The 23205-nt window shown below is 42.7% G+C and overlaps 2 protein-coding genes and 1 pseudogene across 2 annotated transcripts in view; 1 reads left to right on the plus strand and 2 right to left on the minus strand.

Moving 5' to 3' along the window:
* The window catches only part of LOC121927766 (protocadherin alpha-3-like), a 205707-nt gene extending 184079 nt beyond the window's left edge, over nucleotides 1-21628 (minus strand). Inside the window, exons 1-2 of the mRNA XM_042461633.1 lie at nucleotides 19206-21628; nucleotides 19038-19090 (exon numbers count right to left, since the gene is read on the minus strand). Coding sequence (XP_042317567.1) covers nucleotides 19067-19090; nucleotides 19206-21404 — 2223 coding nt within the window. The 5' untranslated portion in view covers nucleotides 21405-21628 and the 3' untranslated portion in view covers nucleotides 19038-19066. The remainder of the gene's footprint in view (nucleotides 1-19037; nucleotides 19091-19205) is intronic.
* Nucleotides 1-23205, plus strand: part of LOC121927768 (histidine--tRNA ligase, cytoplasmic-like) — a 250341-nt gene that overhangs the window by 56822 nt on the left and 170314 nt on the right.
* Nucleotides 7433-15542, minus strand: LOC121928044 (annotated as a pseudogene).

Genomic DNA, 23205 nt, shown 5'->3' on the forward strand with positions numbered 1-23205 from the left:
TGTCAGAACTCCAAAGCCAATAACTAATCAATATTCCCATCCACTGTAGTTACTGTTCATATTGTTGTAATGGCTTAAAATTGTAGTCTGCCAGCTTGCTTTGCTATGGGGGTTGGGATGCTTTGGCGGGATAATTGCATAGGTCTGGAATGCACTGTTTAATTAGTAAGAGACATCTGCAGAGCTTCTCCAAGGTCACCCTGCTTTCTCTAGCCTGGGAAGCAAACAGGAGGGAGAGGTGTGGGGAGTAGAAGGCGGGAGAGTAAAAAAGGTGGGGGCCAGCCAGGAGTGCTTTTAACTTGAGGCTTGAGATTTGCTTTTCAGAGTTCACTAAAAAGTCTGTCTGATCACTTTCATTCATATCTCAATAAACTTCACTGCTTTTAAGCAAGTTGCTGTTGGAGATTATTGGTGAAGGTTGTTGGATCTTACAGTTAGTGAACTCTTGCTGTAATCTCTTTGTCATCATGACCGAGGTGAAGGTGCAAGTTGACCCATCCGACCTGGAGATCGAGGTGGTGAAGGAAACCGAGGCCCTCGGGACTGAGGGAAAAGGTGGCGTCGAGGGACGCCAGGGAGCCAGGCCCAAGACCGGGACCGGCGCTGAGGAACAACCAGAGGACTGGTGGTATTTGCCAGCAGGGACCGGAAGACACCGGCGCCGGGCTGGCAGATTGACGGCCTGGGACCAAGGCTTGGGGGAAGCTATGTGGCAAAGCCCCGGAGCTGAGGACTTAGCGGAGGAGGTGGCAGGAGTCAAGGACGACCTCCGCCAACTGAAGGAGATGATGGCAACCCTGATGCCCAAAGAAGGGAAGAAACCGAGCCAGGCGGCCCGGAAGGCACCCGTAGCCACCGCCGCCAGGGCAGCCCGTCGGCTGGACCTGGAGGAGGACTCCGACTCGGAGGAGGAGGACGAAGATGTCCAGGGCTCCAGGCCGCCCTCTCGTCGGCGAGGAGCGGGAGGAACCGCACGCAGTCACCGTGGGGAAGCAGAGGCACTGCGGGAGCTGCTGGCTGGTAAGCTGGAGGCTAAGTTCAACGGAGACCCGGAGCAGCTTCCCTTCTTCCTCGCGCAGGTGGCGGGACACATGCGGGCGAGAGGGGACTACTTCCCGGATGAAGCCGAGAAGGTGAGATGTGTGGCCGGCCGACTGGAGGGCCAAGCGGCTCAGTGGTTGGTGCAGCTGTATGATTGTGGGGCTCCTGAGCTGCGGTCCCTGGATGCCTTCATGACGGCTCTTCGTGCAAGGTTCGAGGACCCATTCCGCGTGGATCGGGCGAAAGCCAAGTTCGCCACCTTGCAGCAGGGAAGCAGATCGGTGGCCGAGTACGTGATGGAGTTCCGGAGGGTGGCATCCAATATTACGGACTATCCGGACGCGATGATGACGCGCCAGTTCCAGGATGGGCTCCGCGCAGAACTGCTGGAGTGGATCCTGATGAAGGAGTCGCCCACGGACCTCCAAGACTGGATTCGTTGTGCTGGGGAGGCGGAGGCTACCAGGGAGCGGATCAAGCTGGCCAAGCAGCGGGCGGCTTTCCAGCAAGGGAAGGCGGCAGCGGCTCCAGGACGAGAGGGCAAACCCAAGACTACGGCGGAGGTGGAGAAACAACGCCGGATGAAACTTGGCCTCTGTTTGGCATGTGGAAAGAAGGGCCACCTGATTGCTGCCTGTCCGGAGAGGGCCACAGTCAAAAAGGCGACCAAGGCGGCAGCCACCGGCTCCGGAGGGTCAGGGAAAGGGGCAGCCGGCCAGGCGGCCGCGCCGGCAGGTGCCGATGACAGTTGCCCAGCTGTACCGGCTCCGGACAATGACATCCCGGACTTGGTGAGTGGAGGGGTTTCCATATATTACCTTGAAGTTAAATTGGGACATAAAATAAAAGGGACTACCGAGCCCATGTTGGCGGCTCTAGACTCGGGATGCACCCGATGTCTGATCAGTGAGAGACTGGTGCAAGCTCTCCAGATTAAACTGGAGCCTTTGCCAGAGACAATCCCTTTCCTGCAGATGGATGGGACAGTCATGGGGGGAAAACCCAGCAGCCACCAGACGGAGAGACTTACTCTACAGATTGCAGGACACTGGGAGTCCATCCGGTTTGTGGTGGGTCCTACCAGGGGTTGTGATCTAGTGTTGGGAATAGACTGGCTAGCCTTTCACAACCCATACATCAATTGGAGAACAAAACGGTTGGTGTTCAACGACCCTGGGTGTAGCAAACATGTGGCTTTGTCGGGAACCCTGGGGAGGGAACCCAACCGAGCCACAGCGGTGACTGTATATGGCCCTTTCCCAAAAGCGGTCGTCAACCAGCTTCAGGAGATGGGGAAATTTCCATGGGTCTACCAGGACTTGGGGGCGGTGTTTGAGGAAAAGGAATGTGACCTCCTGCCGCCCCACCGGGACACGGACTGTGCTATAGAATTGACACCCGGGGCCCCGCTCCCCAAACCTAAACTGTACTCAATGACGCCTAGGGAGATGGAGACATTGAAGGAGTTCATCAATAAGAATTTGGCTAGAGGCTTTATTCGCCCCTCCAAGTCTCCGTTTGGGGCACCGGTGTTCTTTAGAGAAAAGAAAGATGGGACCCTTCGATTGGTAACAGACTATAAAAATCTGAATGCTATCAGCACGTGTAGCAAATACCCTCTGCCATTAATGAAGGACATGCTGAGCAGGTTGGCGACAGGGAAAGTTTTCACCAAGTTGGACTTGAGGGATGCTTACTTTCGAGTAAGGATTAAAGAAGGGGATGAGTACAAAACAGCCTTCCATTGCCCCTTAGGGGCTTTTGAGTACTTAGTCCTCCCTTTTGGACTTTCTGGAGGACCTTCTTGTTTTATGCAGCTGATACACGAAGTACTGCAGGACCTGTTGTACGAGGGGGTGCTGGTGTACTTGGATGATATCCTTATTTATTCCCCAGACCTGTCCAGCCATGTAAAATTGGTGCGTAAGGTGTTGCAAAGACTGTTGGATAACAAACTGTATGTCAAACTGTCAAAATGTGAATTCCATACCGACAACTTGGAGTTCTTGGGTTATAGAGTATCCACTAAGGGTCTGCAGATGGACCCACACAAGGTCCAAGATGTCATGAATTGGCCGCAACCAAAAACCCGCAAACAGGTGCAAAGGTTTCTAGGGTTTGCTAATTTTTATAGACAGTTCATTCCCAACTTTGCTCAAATTGCCTTGCCCATCACAAACTTGCTGAAGACCAAAGTGAAGGGAACTTCAGGGGGGCCTGCCACTGTTGAGGAACAGGCAGCCCGAAAGAAACCCTCTTACAAGGTGGAATGGACTAAGGAATGCACTGAGGCTTTTGTGCAATTAAAGAAACTGTTCAGCACTGAGCCTGTGTTAAAGCACCCGGACCCCGAACAACCTTTTGTGGTGCAGGTGGACGCCTCGGACGAGGCCGTGGGGGCAGTGCTGTTGCAGAGGGACAGTGAAGGCAAATTGAGGCCTTGCGCCTACTTGTCTAAGCGCTTTGATTCGACCCAAGCCGGTTGGCCATGCTGGGAGCGTGAAGCATATGCCATTAAAAGGGCGTTAGAGGTGTGGAGGCAATTCTTGGAGGGGACTCCACACCCTTTTGAAGTGTGGACTGATCACCGAAACTTAGAGGCCCTGCAAACCCCCAAGCATTTGACTCCCAAACAGAGACGATGGGCGAAAGAATTTTACAAGTTCAATTTCACCATAAAATTCTTTCCTGGCAAAGACAATGTGCTTGCCGATGGGTTGTCCCGAATGCATGGTCGGGGTCAACAGGAACGGGGGGAGCTACAGACTCTGTTCTCCTCAAAACAATTGGGGCTAGGTGTGACCACCCGCTCCCAGGCCAAGAAGGAACAGGAGTCTCGCTTAGAAAGCCTAGACCCTATGTTGAGGGAAATTTTGGAGAATTATGAGACTGATGAGGAGTTGACAAGCCTAAAACCCAAACTCCAATGTTCTGAACAGGGGGTATGGACCAAAGATGGGAAAGTTTATGTGCCTGAAGCCTGCAGGGCGAAAGTGCTTGAACTTTGTCATGATGTCAAAGCTGCAGGACATTGGGGGTTTGTTAAAACCTGGGTGACCCTGAGTGCAAAGTATTGGTGGCCCAAAGCTCGTAAGGAAGTCGAGGCTTATGTACAGGGGTGTTCAATCTGTGCCAGAGCCAAACCTCACACGGGCAAGCCAAGTGGCCTATTACAACCGGTGGAGACTCCATCTAGACCTTGGCAACACATTGCAATGGACTTTATTACGGATTTGCCAGAAAGCAAGGGCAAAGACACCATTTGGGTTATTACAGATTTGTTCTCCAAACAGGTACACTATGTGGGTTGCAAGGGGGTCCCATCTGCATCCAAACTGGCTGACCTTTTTATTGAAAACATATACAAGTTGCATTGCTTACCAGACAAGATTCTGTCTGACCGCGGATCATCTTTCACTTCAAAATTTTGGAGGTGCTTACAGGATAAACTGGGGGTGCAATTGGCCTTTAGCTCTGCTTTTCACCCACAAACGGACGGTCAGACGGAAAGGGTTAATCGGTCTCTGGAGGTATATTTAAGGTGCTATGTCAATTACCTACAAGACAACTGGATGGACTTGCTACCCCATGCTGAGGTGGCATTCAACGTATCTAGTCATGCCAGCATTGGAATGTCTCCTTTTCAAGTGGTGTTTGGCTATGAGCCCAGGGTTATCCCCTCGCTATCCCCTGAGCCAAAGGATCCTGTGCCAGTGGGAAAGTGGAGCCAACTATTGAGGGACAGTTGGCCTAAAATTGAGGAGGCTTTAAAGCAGGCCAAGTTGGACTACAAGCATTTTGCTGATCAGCACAGGAAGTCTGGTTGGGACATCCAGGAGGGAGACTGGGTGTTTCTGTCTACCAAGAACTTAAAGTGTAGAGTGCCTTGCAAAAAATTAGGCCCCAAGTTTGTGGGTCCTTTTGCTGTAAAAAGACTGGTTAGTGAGGTGACTGCTGAGTTGGATCTTCCAAAGATGTACAAACACATTAACCCCACCTTTCATTTCAGCCTGCTGAAGCCTGCTGGGAAGAGGACTGAAGATGAACTGAACGAACCTGCTCCCCTGCCTTTGCTCATTGAGGGGGAAGAACATTTTGAAATTATAAAGATTTTGGACTCTAGAATTGTAAAGGGGGGATTGGAGTATCTGGTGCAGTGGAAGCATTTTCCAGTTGATATGGCTGAATGGGTGGGGGTTAAACATGTAAATGCTGACAAATTGATTCATGAGTTTCATTTGGCCTACCCTGACAAGCCTAAATTGGATAAATAAAGTTTTGGGGAGGCAGAGTGTCAGAACTCCAAAGCCAATAACTAATCAATATTCCCATCCACTGTAGTTACTGTTCATATTGTTGTAATGGCTTAAAATTGTAGTCTGCCAGCTTGCTTTGCTATGGGGGTTGGGATGCTTTGGCGGGATAATTGCATAGGTCTGGAATGCACTGTTTAATTAGTAAGAGACATCTGCAGAGCTTCTCCAAGGTCACCCTGCTTTCTCTAGCCTGGGAAGCAAACAGGAGGGAGAGGTGTGGGGAGTAGAAGGCGGGAGAGTAAAAAAGGTGGGGGCCAGCCAGGAGTGCTTTTAACTTGAGGCTTGAGATTTGCTTTTCAGAGTTCACTAAAAAGTCTGTCTGATCACTTTCATTCATATCTCAATAAACTTCACTGCTTTTAAGCAAGTTGCTGTTGGAGATTATTGGTGAAGGTTGTTGGATCTTACATAACCACAACCCGCCAGTTTACCACACACCAATAAAAAATGTCCACCCTCTAGCAAGATCCTGCATTTTAAATTTCCTTTGTGTGAAAACAAAAACACCGCTATTAATTGTGGAATAGCGGTCTATAAATGAAATTTATTATTATTATTATTATTATTATTATTATTATTATTATTATTATTATTATTAGGCTAAGCAGCAAGTAGATGATATTTCGGAAGCAACTTATTGACCAAGACTGAAAGATATTTGCTTCTGTTGCAGGCAAGTGATAGATCACCTGCAGGAAGAGGTAAATTCCCCATTGATCATTGCAATGATTCCTTTCTAACCATTCGCCTTTGCTATTGGCTCCTTTTTTGCAATCACTTCAGGAATTCTGCTTCATCTTAAAGATAGCTAAATGTTATTAAGCAGCATTCATTTACAATATCATCATCAAAGGAGGCTCTGATTGGTGCCTACATTTTTCAATACCTGCTGCTTCCGATCTCTGCTTTCATCTGCCATGGAATTCCACTACAGGTGCTTTATATAAAACAGGAGCCAAGAGGATGACTTTGATCAGGTTCTAGAGTTCAGTATTTCCTGGCCAGAAACTGTGCCGATCTAATGAATTCTATCTGCTTCTTTGCTGCTGGATCTCTTCTACTTGATTTTTCTAAAAGTAACATTATACTGGCATGCTCTCTAACTATACACATATGTGGGCACACACAGAGAAGGATTCATTTTTTAAAAATTGACTCACATCTGTTTATCTAGATATGTATCAACACACCTGTCTGCATTTTTAGATTCTCCCTGTGTAAGTGCCCTGATATCCCCATGGTATTTCAATCCAGCTATGTTTTGATATCACACTGCTGCGTTGCAGCATGAGCCGTAGAGGCTGTGGTGACGTAGAAAACACCAGAAAAGGTAGTATTTTGAATATGGCAGTAGACTGCAGACATGGCAACAGCTTAGAACAAATCGTGAAGGGGCTTGTTAGAGGATGCACACACGCGCACTCACACACACGCGCACATATACACACATTCAACTTTGCCACAACAGCTGTCTCCCTCAGGCTTTGGTTTGAGTTACTATTCCTCTCTCTGAGGTACTCTGTCGATTCCCATTAACATCCCAAGACTGGTGCTCTCAAACCTAGTGATTCAAGTCGTCCCTGCTTTCCACTGACCCTTCTTCAAGGCAGTAGCTATCTCTCTCATCTAACCCTGTTCAATTTTTGGTTAGCTCTGTATGCTGGTTGTTAGAATGAGTCACTCTTGAATGTGTGTTCTTTCATATCCTCTCCAAATAAAGGTTCTCTTAGTTCACCCATGCCCGGAATCTCTATCAGTTAGTACTGGTATTTACTATCCTGTGCCTGGAGTCTCTATGAATTAGTAATGGTATCTCGCAAACCAAGCCAACTTTACCCAACCTATTAAAGACAGAAGTTCTCTCAGTCTCACACCTTTATGGTGGCTGAGGCTATGGGAATTATCATGAGTGTAGGTACTTCACAATTCATCACTATACCCAGCAATAGCAGAGTCTTGTTCTTTAAATGAGATCATTTTTCTCTGTTATGGATTAATGCCATCCTTTAGAGCTGTTCAAATGACCCCCACATCCCTACGTAATAAACACAATGGCCTCCTATTTCAATATTGTGTCACTTCCCCTTCATCCCACCCCTGCGCATATTGGATATATCTATGGAAATTATCTGAAAAGAGATGTTGTGAATATATCAAGAGCATACATTCTGTGCACTTTCATATTTGATGCCTATATATACATATATTCTGTTTCATGTACATACAAAACCAAATATGAATTGTGGAAGAGAAGAGGAGAATTTAAACAAATTCTCTTGACTTCTTTATATATATATATATATATATATATATATATATATATTTCCTCATTTCATAGTTGTGAATTACACATGTTTTGGATGGGCACATAATGAATGTAATCAAGTTAACAACTGATGCTTCAAATTATGTTTCAAATATATCAAGCTAATATAGATGTAGTACACAATGGAAGTTGCTCTCTCCTTGATGGGTTTCAAAAATGCACAAGCTAAAAAATTAAAAAGGATATTATCTGTGAATGTGAAAAGTGCTCATTCTTCAACATGGTGCATATTAAATGAATCCTCAGTTGGACACTTTACATCCAGTTAGGCAGATTGGATACTAAGCAGGAGAGAGTGCATAACTTTCAGGAAAGTTGTATCCTGACAACATTGAGTTCTGTGGCGGAAGAGGTGGTGACATTTTGCTATCTCTTTACGCAAGATCTCAGACTTGTATTCTCTATCTCTTCCACTTTTTAATAATTATGTATTAATCCAAAGATATATGCATTGCCAGCATCTATCAGTACAGGCAAATCACCAAGAAGACATCGCTTTACCCTGAAGATTGAATTCTCTTCAAACACATATTCATGAAGTTTTTTTCCAAAAACCTTTTCCAGTTGCTGTCCCAAACATCAGTTCTTTCAAAATAAGGACATAGTTGTTGAATCAAGGTATTTGGGGGATATTAGAAGAGAGCTGAAATTTCTGTTGCTTTAAGATGTTGTGAGGTGTGTATCTGAATACATATAAATGATACTCAATATAGCCAACTCTGGAATTCTTTGCTAATTCAAACTAACTTTGAAGTTGTCCGGAAACTGCTTCATAGATAGCATCCTTCCCCTCTCTAAATCCATCACAACATAAGGATTTTGCAGGCTTGCTGTAGTAGATGTAGAGATATTCGTACCCTCCAACACATGTGAATTCATTGCCCAATAAGGCCAATATAAAGCACTATGGTTTATATCACAATCAAAAACTATAGACAATGGCAAGATACTACCATAATATTCCTAGTTTAAGCAAGCAAATAAAAATCTGTAGCCATGCTGGATACTTTGACACATTGCAAAGACCCATGGGGAGCGTGATTGAGACAAAATAGTTACCCTTTCAACAACAGCAAAAAGCTGTCTTATAACATCAGAATACTAAGAAGCTGTAGCAAAAATGAAAACATTTGTGAAAGTATGGCATCCTTTTATTATGTTTACTAATCCTGCAAACACACTTGGTCAGGTCCTGTGAGTATAGCAAGACTGGCTGGCATAATATAAGAAAGGGCTCTCCTTTTAGTTGTTTGGTAAGGTCATGAAACACTTTGGAGGGAAAAAATACTATGTGAAACATTTACATTTATCTGCTTTTGAAATAAGCATAAAATAAGTATCATGTTATTTTCAAGCCTGTTATCTTACCATTTGCAGCATTGGCATAAATGAGGCAAATAGATTCAGAATAATAATTAGAAACTCCAAAGGAGACAGCACCAAAATACACTTTGGCAATCTGGAACAAAGGACACTAAACAGGCACAAGGCTCTGCTTAAAAGTTTAAATAAAATCATTAAACATAAATAAAAATATCATTACAGAAATATGTATAAGAAAAAACTGTTCACTATGATCAGTGGAAAGAGACTTACTAACCATTGCAGAGAGCAGATCCTGCTGTTTCCCATTCTCCACAGTGGCAGGAATGCCAGGACTAAAAACCATGAGGTCACTTTTGGCACCAGCCTCCCCACTCACTCCTGCCAGGATGTGGCTGTGACGATTTGAATATGACCAACTCCCCACTTCACTGGCACAAACCAATGTGGCTGTGCCAGGGCCATACACCATTGGTTCCTTGGGTGGACAGTGGCATCTAAGAGCCATGTATACTATGATTGCCAATAGAAACAAGCTGGATACTAAACAGATTGCAGTGATGAGGTAGATGTTGACATTATCCCCTGTGGGTTTTGGGCTTCCTCCCATTCTGGGAAGATGAGCATCAGTGTGAGTGACATGCGTCCTTGCCACTAATGAAACACTCAATGTAGCTGTAGTGGATAGTGCTGGCTGGCCATGATCTTTTACCAGCACTAGTAGACTCTGGCTGCTGCTGCCCTCCATCTCATCTAGGGCACGTGTAGTGCTGATCTCACCACTATACAACCCTACCCGCCAAGGTCCTCTGCTTGTCTCATGCAACTCATAGCGCAGCCATGCATTGTAGCCTGAATCAGCATCCAGAGCATGGATTTTGCCAACGACATATCCAGCCATGACAGGGCCCACCAGCAATGTAAGGGTCATGTCTTCAGGACCAGACACTACTGGCACATTGTCATTCTCATCCACCACAAAAACCTGCACCGTCACAATGCCAAACAGGACAGGAAGCCCAGCATCTTTAGCATTGACCTGGAACTCTAACAGCTTCAGCTCCTCATAATCCAGTGGCTGCAAGGCGTAGAGCTTCCCACTCTCAGAGTGAACAGAGATATAGTTTGATAGTGACAAAAGCTTCTCATCTAGCCAGTAGCTGACCAGGGCGTTCTCTGCCACATCTGGATCGGAGGCAGATAGTGTGAAAATGTGGGCACCAGGTGGGTTGTTCTCCTTCACAAAGACTGTGTAGGAAGGTTGAGCAAAAGCAGGCGCATTGTCATTCACATCACCAATGGGCACAACCAGGCTGCTGCTAGCAGACAATGATGGAGATCCTTGATCTTGAACTGTCACTATGAGCTTGTACTCTGCCACCTTCTCCCGATCCAGTGGTTCAGACAGTGTCAGGGAATAGTAATTTCTGAAGGTAGATACTAGCTTGAAAGGGAGCATACTGGGCCAAAGGGAGCAGGTCACTTGCCCATTAGCCCCAGCGTCCTTGTCTGAGACACTTATTGAGGCTACCACTGTCCCCATTGAAGAGTCTTCTGGCACAGGTACCAACAGGAAAGTCACGGACATCTCTGGAATATTATCATTCACATCCAGAATTTCTATTAAAACTTTACAATGTCCAGACAAAGGGTAACCACCTTTATCTGTTGCTTCTGCTCGTATTTCATACAAATTAGTGTCCTCATAATCCAGCTCACCATTCAGTATAATCTGACCTGTGTTAGGATCTATCCTAAACAAGGCATCTAATTTTGGTGGAGTTACACTACGAATAGAGTATGCAATGACTTTATTAATACCTTCATCTAGATCAGTGGCATTGAGCATCACCACTGAGGTTCCATTGGAGGCATTTTCTAGCAACTGTACCTTGTACACTGACTGGTTAAATACAGGAGGGTTGTCATTCACATCAAGTACTGTGATCAGCAGCTGAACTGTGCCTGATAGTACAGGTTGGCCACCATCAGTGACTGTAAGTAATAAGCGATGGACAGATATAGCTTCCCTATCCAAAGGCTTTTTTATTACAAAGCCTAAGGAGTTATCATCGCCATTTGTCTGGAAATCTAACATAAAATGTTCACTGGGACTAAGGTGGTAAGTTAACTGGGCATTTGCACCAACATCTGCATCTAAGGCTCCCTCGAGAGGGAAAACAGATCCAGCAAGCCTTGATTCTAAAATGAACAAATTCTCCTCTTTTGTTCTGAAAATGGGAGCATTGTCATTTATGTCCTTGATCTCCACTTCCACATGGAAAATCCTCAGGGGGTTATCCACAATCACCTCAAGATGGATGGTACAAACAAGGTTTTTGCCACATAGCTCCTCCCTGTCTATTCTGGAATTCACAAACAAGATCCCATTTTGTGTATTTACCTCTAAATAATCCTTGTGCTCTTTGGAAACTATTCGGAACATCCGAGGCACCAGCTCACTCACTTCCAGCCCCAGATCCTGGGCAATGCGGCCCACAAAGGTGCCATGCTGGGATTCCTCCGGCACAGAATAATGGAGCTGGCCGCTCCCCATTTTCCAGGCTGTGTGGAGGAGAATCAATTGCAGCAGCTGCTTCTTCAGCAAATAATCTCTCCACAGAACAAACATCTCAGCTAGACTCCGGTAAATTCCCCTCAGTTTGGGGCTATATATTCTGAGGGAAATGGTAATCCATCCAGTTCTTGTCTTCTGTGCTCCTTCAGTTTCAGGTTCTGTCTATTGTCTGATGATAATAAAAAGGAGGAGCTCTTCTTTACATCTGTATGACACATTTAATAGTAAAGAGCGACACCATGTGAAGAGATTTAAAAATGCAATTCTTGCAATATTTTGTTTGCTGATCTTTGTTTACTGATGTTTTGCATTCACCTTTTCTTATGCTTCTTTGCATATAAATAAAAATATTCTTATTTACCTTTACAATTGCTGGACATAGAATCAAACATATACAGTACAATTTGTTATACCATCAATGTGGCAGTGACCATTCCAATTCATTTCCCTGCATTTGCAAATTTCTTTCTTAAAAGATCTCTTTCCCCGTGTATGTATGTATGTACTGAGAATCTTTCTTAAATGTATTTGTCTTTACTCTTATCATGTAAAGATAGTTCTCTAGAAAAGGAAGAGGCAAAGTTGACAAGGAGGAGAAATAGGGAAAGCAGAATGATCAAAGAGAAAGAAAGAAAAGCACCAAGTCTTTCACAGATACAACAGATTTTACATACCAAAGAGGTAATAGTATATCAGTGATTAAGCACTGTACATTGATATAAAGGAAGAAATGATAGTAAATGTACTTTTATTCCAACCATCTTGCTGTTCTGATTTATACAGTTTTTACTTCTTGCTCTGTTTCAGAGCAGGAGTCTTCTTCTTCATTCTTCAAGAGAATACGTTATAGTACAACATTGCATTTTATCTATGCATTTAGATAATTCTCTATGAGTTATCATCAACATAGTGAATTGCCAAGCAAGTGTGTGATATACAGACGCCCAAACAGCAATGCAAAAAATTAAATACAGAAGGGGTGATGAGCCAAACTATTAGCTATACGAAATAATTTACCCTGATAATTATGCTATACAAGTTTCAAGTAAGCACAAAAGGCTAACAGTAGAAATGTAGTTCATATTATATTGATGAGAGCTCAGTGTTTAAAAACTACTTAAGGTCCAGTTCCAGGGTGGTGGTTCTTTTCCTGTTATAACTTGGTTTAGCTGAGGGCTTTAACTTTAATAAACCCTGACTAAACAGCACCTTTGCTAATGTATCCAGAAAAGTAATTTGCTCACAAGGCATTTTAAAGTGATATACAGGTGGTACTTGACCCCTGTTAAATTGGTGAAAATCTATTTTTAAAAAAGTCAACACTAAGAAGATAAACCCAAATGTTGAAGAATGGATACAGAACTTACTGGACTTTGCAGTACTAGATGAATTAACAAACTGGTTAAAGGGAAATCCAGTACAAACATACTTACAAGCCTAGCAGCCTTTTTATAGATTATCTTAAGACAAGAAAAAGAACGAATGGTATAGTAGTAATTCTTTTCTGTATGGTAGGAAAGAATACGGACACACATACTAAGATAAAAGTTAGCAAGGAGTACTTTTAGACATCAAGTAAAGATATGCAGTAAATGTTCAGTTGGAAGTCAAAGGGGAAAGGCGAGGAGGAAAACCTTGAGTCAGTTGGTATTTTGGTTATTGTGGAAACGTTTTTGTGTCTTTTATCTGTGTCATGTTATTGTTTCTTGTTTTTCTTTCTTTATTGTGTAAATTATAAAAATATTTTACGTAAAAAAGGCATTTTGAAGAAATTTGAAGATCCATGTATTTTATCAACTAACTAGTAGTATTTCATATGAGTTTGTCTATGTCCACCACTTCTTTTCCATTACATTTTTCCTTGAAGATATTAGTAACTGTCGCTACCTACTGAATTCAGAACAGGAGGACTCTACAGTAGCTTGGTTAAAAGCCCCCAAACAAGATGGAGAGGTAAGGCAGAAGAGGTTATTTAGTGGCCTAATCTGCTTCAAGATGTTGAGAAAGGTGAAATGAATGTCAGTTACTGGATTGCTCTCAGAAGGAATTATGACAAGAACGATATATAGGAAGGAATAACTCTATCATTCTATGATTCTATTAGGATCTCCAAGTGTTAACACAAGGTTAAATCCTCTATCAAAACAGACAATCGTTTAAAATATGTGTCTTTTAATCTCAGACATTCCAGTTCTTTGTAATGTTACCCCTTCCCTTCTCATACTTGTCTCTTCTAATGGCAGAATTTCAGTTGCAAACTTCCCAGTGTGTATATGTGTATGTTGTGTTAATCCTTCAATTTTCTACAAATGATGTCTCAAATCCAGATTTCATTTTAACTGTTTTGTTTCAGAATTGAAGTGCTATTATAAATCATGACACTGAACTGTACCATTTTTATATTGTATAGCACCTTGGGAAGACTACGGTCCTGAAAACTGGCTAAAATACATTAAATGCATGCACACATGTATAAATATATATACAATTAATAAAAGCACATTCTAAAGAGACAACACTGTGGTTAAAAAAATCAAAAGAGTTCTAAATACACATAATCTTTCTTAGTTACAAGTAAACAAAGAATTACAATGAAATGTGCACCAAGGGCACAATTCATTAGAAAATTCTCTAATGCTACTGTCCTGTTTGCTACCCATTCTTTTACCAAGGAGTGAAACTAGACAGGCCAAATAAAGTGGTTTTCACCAACTTTGAAGGTGGGATGTTTAGATGACACACGCTTCCAAAGTGGGCGGAAACCGGACCACAGCTGCACTCCGGGGCTAGAAACCAGAGCACAAAGAAACCACATTAGTCTGACTCAAGGTGGAAAATGTGCACCTTTGACCCTTCATATAAATGCTTCAAAGCGTGAACGGCTCTAAGAGTGATCAATCCTAACCCTAACCCTAAAGCTGCATATAAACACACCGGTGCAAGTGCACATTAAAATAGGACGGAGCAAGAGTACCCAAGCAGTTAGTGCAGCAATGCAAAAAGTGAGTGTAACACCTCCAATGGATATAAGTACAACAAACACAATCAGTGAAACATCTTTAAGACCCTCTATCCTCTACCACTCTCTTCAAGTCCTGCAGGCTCAGGCCTATAGCTTCTATGACTGTTTAACCATCTGGCATGTGGTCTTCCTCTCTTTTTGCTGCCTTCCATGTTTCCTAGCATCATTACCTATTCTAATGAGTCGCGCTTTCTCATGATGTGGCCAAAGTATAACAGCCTCAATTTAGTCATTCTGGCTTTACGTGACAGTTCAGTCTTGATGTGTTCTAGGACCTATTTGTTTCTTTTTTGGCCGTCCCCTGTGTCTTTAGCATTCTTCAGCACCACCTCTCAAATGAATTGATTTTCTGCCTATTGGCTTTCTTACATACAGTACTTACATTTCATCCATACATTGTGATGGGGAATACAATGGTTTGGATGATCCTTTAGTATTCCATGTTATGTCTTTATATTTCAGGATCTTGTGTAGTTCTTTCACAGCTGTTCTTCCCAATCCTGGTCTTTTTCCAATTTCTTGACTAGTCTTCATCCCGATCAAGGTTCGATCAAAAGTATGGGAACTCTGACTATTTCTAGTTTGTCATCATCTAGGATGAATTCATATAGTTCTTCAGTGGTCACTATTTTTGTTTTCTTAATATTCAGCATCATACCTACCTTAGCACTTTCTTCTTTGACTTTCTTTTAGTAATGGTTCCAGATCTTTGTTGTTTTCTGCTAGTAGCATGGTATTGTCTGCACATCTTAGGTTGTTGATGTTCCTTCCTCCAATCATAACTCCTCCAGCCTCTAAATCTAATTCTGCTCGACATACAATATTCTCTTCATACAGGTTGAATAAGTAGAGTGACAGAATGCAGACTTACCTGTCCCCTTTCCTGACAGGGAACCACAAGGAAGAGTGTTTACAGACAGCTGGGGACCTTTCCATTCACGTTGTAGATAGTACTGATCCAGATGCAGAATTTAGAAAGTTACTTTTAATAAGAATGGATATATGACATGCTGAAACTATCCATAACTCAATAGTGGTAGGACTTCACCCTACTGCTGCTCACCTGATGGTTTCAGCATTATCATTATATTCATTCTTCTTTAAAGTAACTTTCCAAGCTCTACATAGACAGGATAACTGTCTTGGTAGATGATAATTGCTGGAGCATGGGTTCTTCCTCTATAGCTTTGTCAAGCCTTTTCCACCCATTCTTGGCTCTTTTACTTCAGCCTTTGTTAGCATTTGTTTAGTTATAATCCCATAACTTGAAGTTAGACTGACGTCTAGGGTAATGGAGCTGATGGAGAGGTGTACAGCTCTCCAGTTTTTGCACAAATACTGGAATTCTGTGATAATAAAACCCATTGACTAATATTACATCATCTCAAATGCCATGTTTCAGAATCACATATGGACATACTAGTGTCCTTGAGAAGTTTTGTTTGTTAGCAGCTTGGATCCGTTCCCTATATGACCATTAGCCATAAGGACGCCCCATTGAAATTCCTACCACTCTGCCACAGTGACTGATGGCCCTCTTCATATTTTAGAAAATATTGTCTAGTTGAGTATCCTAATGGCATTTGCATCCTTTTTTTCCACAGGTCTCATAGACACGCTACAATATTTGTTATCTTTGTCTGGATCTTAACAAATATGTTTATATCATCAAGATAATTTCAGATTCCAGGGAGAACAAAGTCCTCAATTTTTTCTAGTTACTTTTTCAACATGGGCGTGATTGAAAGCCTTGACTTTCTAGAATATGTCCAAATTAGTTCATTTGTTCCTCCATACAGTGCTCCCTCGGGTTACGAAATTAATTCGTTCCGCGGCTAATTTCGTAACCCGAAAAACCTTCGTAACCCGAATTGCCATAGGCGCTAATGGAAAAAAATAGCTCTCTGCTGCCCTCCGGTGGCGGCCTTTCCATTTAAAACAGCGCCGGGGTTTTTTCGTAACCCGAAAAAACCTTCGTAAGCCGAAACAATAAATCCCTATGGGATTTTTTCGTATCTCGAAAAATTCGTAAGCTGGGTAATTCGTATCCCGAGGTACCACTGTAATTAGTATTTTTATTGATAGTGAGTGTACTTCCTGCACATTGTCAGTAATGCAGTCAGATGTTGACATGCTCCTGTCTAGGGGATTATTCAGATAGTGAAAATAATCCCGGTTGAATGTGAGTTGAATCTTTGTTGTTTATATGCATTTTGAACGCACCTGGGGGTAGCTGTCAAAAAACACTTAACCTGGAATAATTGATTTCAGGGTGGGGGTGTTTTGAGTTTTCCTAAAAGATTCACATTGTCAGCTGTGTGAATAAACAATGTAAATAGAGCCAGAAATAAACCAAGCTAAAAATCTGCATGCCTTGAACGTGTTTTGAATATATCCGCACCATTGACTCCATCTTTATTAAAGTGCTGACACGTGTGAGCAACAGAACTCACAGAGATGCGCAGAGATGTGGTTCCGATTAAAAAAAATAGTGTGAACAACAAAATTAGAATGTGTGAGTGAAATTATTCAGATAGTCGCGCTAAAAAAAAGGTCTGAATAACCCCTAGCTCTAATATTTCATCTGTGAACAGCATGACAGCCTCCATATCTTCTAGGATATTATAAGTATTTCTAAAATCAATCCTGCACATACGTCAAAGGCTTTACTTTGAACTCTAACATTCTGAAATGTATGCAAAGTTGATAAACATGGCACTTTTTCATCCAGTTTGATTGGTCAGTCATGCCAACTGGGCTTTAAGCACATTTGATGGTGCTGAGGTGTAAAAGACATGATTGAACTGGAGTAGATTATAATGGTGTTCTCAATAATGTTTCATAATGTATCCTATGAACATCTGCACACATCACAGTTTTTCTTTCCAACTGCTTTCACTGCCATCATCTTTTCTAGACAGTGTTTAATTCTTCACAGTTATGCCTTGTAGCTGCTTCTGATGACATCCCTTCTTCACCTTTGATTTGATGATTAGTAGCATGGACCCTGCAGGATGGGAGCCAGTGTGATGTAGTAGTTTGAGCACTGGACTACAACTCTGGAGATCAGGGTCCAGTTCCCCATTCAGCAATAAAAACCCACTGGGTGATCTTGGGTGAGTCACACACACTAAGTTTCAGAAGGAGGCAAAGGCAAACTCCCTCTGAACAAATCTTTCCAAGAAAACCTTAGGGTCACCATAAGACAGAAAAGACCTGAAGACATATTACAACAACAATCCCAAAAGATCTTTGTAATCTTCTTAGAGTACCCTTGGAATTTAAATTCCCAAGCAAGTTGTGAAACCATTCAATACTTTGTCTGCTGATGGGTTTATCTGTCAATTCTATTATCAGTAGGTTTTTATAATTTAGTGACCTACAGTTCTAAGGCTGGCATGACTTACTTTATCTAACATATCATAGCTTGAAACCTCGAATATTTCCTGTATCTACATATGAATCTACAACTTTCTATCACCCAGAGACAGTAGCCCATGTCTTTTATGGCTTCCATTGATGCAGACAAGATCAGTTTAAAGTCCTAAGCCATTGTCTTGAACTTCTCTCATGGACTTGTGATCCATGCCAACTTTATCTTTTACCGGTTTTTCCTAATGTTAATACTCCTTAATAAATGATGAAAATTGTTTGCTCCCTTCCAATGTCTCTGGGATATAGTGTGGCTAGATTTTATGCAGTATATTACAGCTCTGGGATATATTGTGACTAGATACCAGTTACACCTGAGTCAATTAACTGATCTTGTGTGCAGCCTAGGTCCTTTGCTTACCCGACTCTGTGACATTTTATTACAAAATGGTTTGCTTTATGATATTTTCTGAATATCTGCCATGCACTGGGCATTCTTCTTGTGCTACATACTGTAGAGTTTGTCTATTTACTGTGCTGAGGGTTGTGGCTTGGGAAGAGGTTTATTTTTTGAAGGAAGCTCCCCTTGGTCAGAACCAGAATATGTTAGGAAAGATGATAAATTGTACAATCTTATCTGCACCTACTCAATATACAACTCAGTTTTTCTATACTCTACATATGATTTATTACCAGCTGGCACTGGGTAAACTAAAAATATCCAAACAACTGAGTTTCAATCCAGCTGTCCGAACATGATTATTAACAGGTATTTTCAAATTGCAGCTAAGCCAGTTACTGTCTAGTATCTTTTATCCCCTTTTGTGGTTTCTTTCCTACTCAAATTTCATTATATTCTGGGCCAGAATTCCTGATCTCACATGGCTGATTTGAAACCAAAATAGTGTTTCCTTTTTGTTACCCAAATGACAAATGAAAAGAACTCAAACCAAAATATTTTTAAAGGTTGAGACCCCAATGAATATTCAAAGCATTTCCAGTGCCCCCAAGAATGCAATACCCTGCCCCAAACTGAAATGAAGAATATTAGGAACTCACCTGTCCAGATGAATCTGGGACCAGCTCTGTCATATTCCCCACCTCCCCATTCTCTGCAAAGACAGGAATGTTGGGGGTGAAAACCATGAGGTCATTTTTAGCACCGGCCTCCCCACTCACTCCTGCCAGGATGTGGCTGTGGCGATTTGAATATGACCAGCTGCCCACCTCACTAGTACAGACAAGTGTGGCTGTGCCAGGACCATACACCATTGCCTCTTCTGTCTGGCCTTGGCAATGCTGGGCTGTGTACAAGATGATCACGAGAAAGAACAAACTGGACACCGAGCATATAGCAATGATTAAGTAGATATTAACATTCCCTTTCAGAAGTCCTGAACCACTTCCTGTCTTGGGAAGACGACTATCAGCGTGGACTACTTGGGTGTTCATCACAAGTGATATGCTCAGTGTGATAGTAGCTGACTGTGGAGGCTTCCCATGGTCCTTGATCAACACAAGCAGGATCTGACTACTGCTGCCTTCTGCCTCATCCACAGCACGTCTAGTGCTGATCTCACCACTGTATGGCCCCACTTGCCAGGGGCCATTGGTCAGCTCATGAAGCTCATAGCGTAGCCATGCATTGTAGCCTGAGTCAGCATCCAGGGCATGGATTTTGCCCACTAAGTGCCCAGCCATGGCAGGAACCACCAACGAGAGAGAGGCATCTTGCAATCCAGACACTGCTGGGGCATTGTCATTCTCATCCATCACAAAAACCTGCACTGTCACATTGCTGCATAAGGAGGGCATCCCAGCATCCTTGGCTCTCACTTGGAACTCCAGCAGTTTCAACTCTTCATAATCCAGTGGCTGCAAGGCATACAGCTTCCCACTTTCTGAGTGCACTGAGATGTAACTCGAGAGCGGCCAGAGTTTCTCATCCAGCCAGTAGCTGACCAGGGCATTCTCAGCCACATCTGAATCTGAAGCAGACATTGTAAATATATGAGCACCTGGTGGATTATTCTCCTTCACAAAGACTGTGTAAGATGGCTGAGGAAAAACAGGTGCATTGTCATTCACATCACTGATGGGCACCACCAGGCTGCTGCTAGCTGACAGTGATGGATCCCCTTGGTCCCGGGCCACAACTACCAGTGCATACTCAGCCACCTGCTCTCGATCCACAGGCTCAGCCAACACCAACGAGTAGTAATTTTTGAAGGTGGACACCAGCTTGAATGGAAGTCCTGTGGGCCATAGAGAGCAGTTCACCTGTCCATTGGATCCAGAGTCCCTGTCTGAGATGCTGACCAGGGCTACCACTGCCCCTGGTGAGGAGTCCTCAGGTAATGGCACCAGCATCTGCTTCAATGACATCTCAGGTGCATTGTCATTCATATCTAAAATTTCAACAAGAATAGTGCAGTGTCCAGACAAAGGAGGACTACCTTTATCTTTTGCCTCAATTTCAATACTATAAACATTGATATCTTCAAAATCTATTTTCCCTTTCACCCTTATCTCGCCTGTATCAGGCTGTATACTAAATATATTGACAGGGTCATTATTACTGAAGGAGTAAGAGATTTCTTTATTAATTCCTTCATCCAAGTCTGTTGCATTGAGATTAATAACCAGTGTTCCATCCATCACATTTTCTAATAATTTTACCTTATAAACAGATTGATTAAATACAGGTGCATTATCATTCGCATCCATCACAGTAACCTCAAGATGGACTGTGCCTGTGAGTTCAGGTTGACCCTCATCAACAGCAGTGAGCAATAAATGGTGAACTGGCATTTTCTCTCTGTCCAGGGGTTTGTTTAAAACAAGCATGAGTGATGCACTGCGCTGGTCATTTATTTTTCTTTCAACAACAAAGTATTCGGTGGAACTAAGCTTGTACTTGAGCTGAGCATTGGAACCAATGTCTGCATCTGATGCTCCATTCAGAGGGAAACGTGTACCTGGCAGTATTGATTCTGCAACACTGAGAGACTGTTTACTTGCTGAGAAAACAGGAGCATTGTCATTTATGTCTTTGATCTCCACCTCTACATGGAAGACCCTCAAAGGTTTGTCTATAATCACCTCTAGATGAATGGTGCATAGAAGGTTCTTGGCACACAGCTTCTCCCTATCTATGCGGGAATTTACAAACAAAACCCCATTTTGAACATTTACCTCAAAATAGTCCCCATCACCTTGGGATTCCATCCGAAACAGCCGAGGCACCAACTCACTCACCTCCAGCCCCAGATCCTGGGTGATGCGGCCCACAAAGGTGCCATGCTGGGATTCCTCCGGCACAGAATAATGGAGCTGGCCGCTCCCCATTTCCCAGGCTGTGTGGAGTAGGATCAGCTGCAGCAGCTGTCTTCTCCCCATTGCAGAGTCTCCACATGCAACAATCATCTCAGAAGTGTTTTAGCTAATTCCTCCCCTTTGGGGTGCATTTTGGAAAATAATTTGTAAAGCTATATTCAGTCTGCTGATACCCTTTTCATTCCTCCAGTTTCAAGCACCAAATGATTCCTGATGACAAAGCACATGAAGAGCCTTTGTCCCCCTTAAAGATATTTGAGCAGAGAGCGACATCATGTGACGGGATGGGTAAATACAGGTGCCTGGCTGCATCAGCTCAAGAGCTTTTGCACAGTATTTATGCCTTTCTTTTTCACTGACCAGAAATTCATCTTTAAATAAATTACATTCTTGATATAATTTTTATTGAAACATTTATTTAATAAATTCTTGTGTGCCTTCAACTCATTTCTGATTTATGGTGATCCTAAGGTGATGCTATCACCGGGTGTTTTTGGCAAGATGCATTCAGAGCATTGTCATTGCCTTCCTCTGGAGCTGAGAGAGTGTAACTTGCCCAAGATCAATCAGTGGGTTGAGCCTTGCCTGATTTTCTTGCCAGTTGGAAACCATCCCATTTCTCCAAAGCTTTAACTGTATAAATGCACTTCTAGCCACCACTGAAACCTGAGCTTCCAGGCTCATACAATTAATCCGGGGGACACCAAAGCTGCAGTCCTGCATCTTCAGGGAGACAGTAACTTCATCCAACACAAGTTAAACCCCTACTCTCTGATTTGACACAGCAGAGGACTTTCTCATTGGCTGCCCCCAGGCTTTGGAACTCCATTCCCGGAGAAGTTAGACTGGCACCATCTCAACTTTCCTTTTGCAAACATGTAATGACTTTTCTATTCTGACAGGCATTTGATGAATGACTATATAAGGCCTGTCTTGCATAATGCTCTGGATATTGCTAACTGTTATGCTGGTGTGTGTATGTATATATATTTATTTATTACAGCATACAGCCAGCACAAGGTGTGTGTATGTGCTTTAATGATGTATGTTCTAATCTAGTTTTAATTTTTTATTATTTAATCTTATTTTAACTTCTGTATCTTGTAGATTTTTCACAATGTCTTTTTTAATTGTTGTAAGCCGCTTTGAGTGCCCTAGGAAAATAAATATAGAAATAAATATTATGAGGAGGAGGAGGAGGAGGAGGAGGGGGGGGGAGGGGGAAACTAAACAACATCCTGAAGTCTAAAGATATTGAATACTAAAGTTAGGACTGTCCACAACATCTTATTTCCAATTTCTATGTATGGCTGTGAAAGATGGATAGTGAAGAAAGCTGACAGGAAGAAAAACAATTCATTCAAAATGTGGTGCTGGAGAAGAATTCTACAGATACTCATGAACTGTTAAAAAGACAAATAAATGGGTCCAAGAGCAAATCATGCCTGAACTTTCCCTAGAATCAAAACTAAGCCAAGACTGTTGTATTTTCAACATGTCATAAGAAGACAACAATGTCATAACAAGACAGTAAGGCAGAAGGAAAAGAGGAAAGTCTCATTACAGGTGAATCGACTCGACTGAGGAAACCACAGCCCTGGTTTTGCAAGACCTGACCAAGGTTGTTGATAAGGTGTCTTTTGGAGGCTTCTCACTCACAGAGTCACCAGCTTTTGTTGTCACCATTGAAAACTGATGCGTCAATATGGTGCCACTTTCTCACAGCAGTATGGTGTCACCTGCATGTCTTAACTTGTTGGTTTTTGTTCCTCTAATGTTAACATCTCTTTCCTCTGAGTCTAGTCCAGATTTAACTATGATACATTCTATGTACAAATTATACCAATAGGGTCATAAAATACAGCCTTGCTTGACTCCTGTGCTAACTGGA

The sequence above is a fragment of the Sceloporus undulatus genome, chromosome 4 (genome assembly GCF_019175285.1).
Source record: "Sceloporus undulatus isolate JIND9_A2432 ecotype Alabama chromosome 4, SceUnd_v1.1, whole genome shotgun sequence".
Taxonomy (NCBI): domain Eukaryota; kingdom Metazoa; phylum Chordata; class Lepidosauria; order Squamata; family Phrynosomatidae; genus Sceloporus; species Sceloporus undulatus.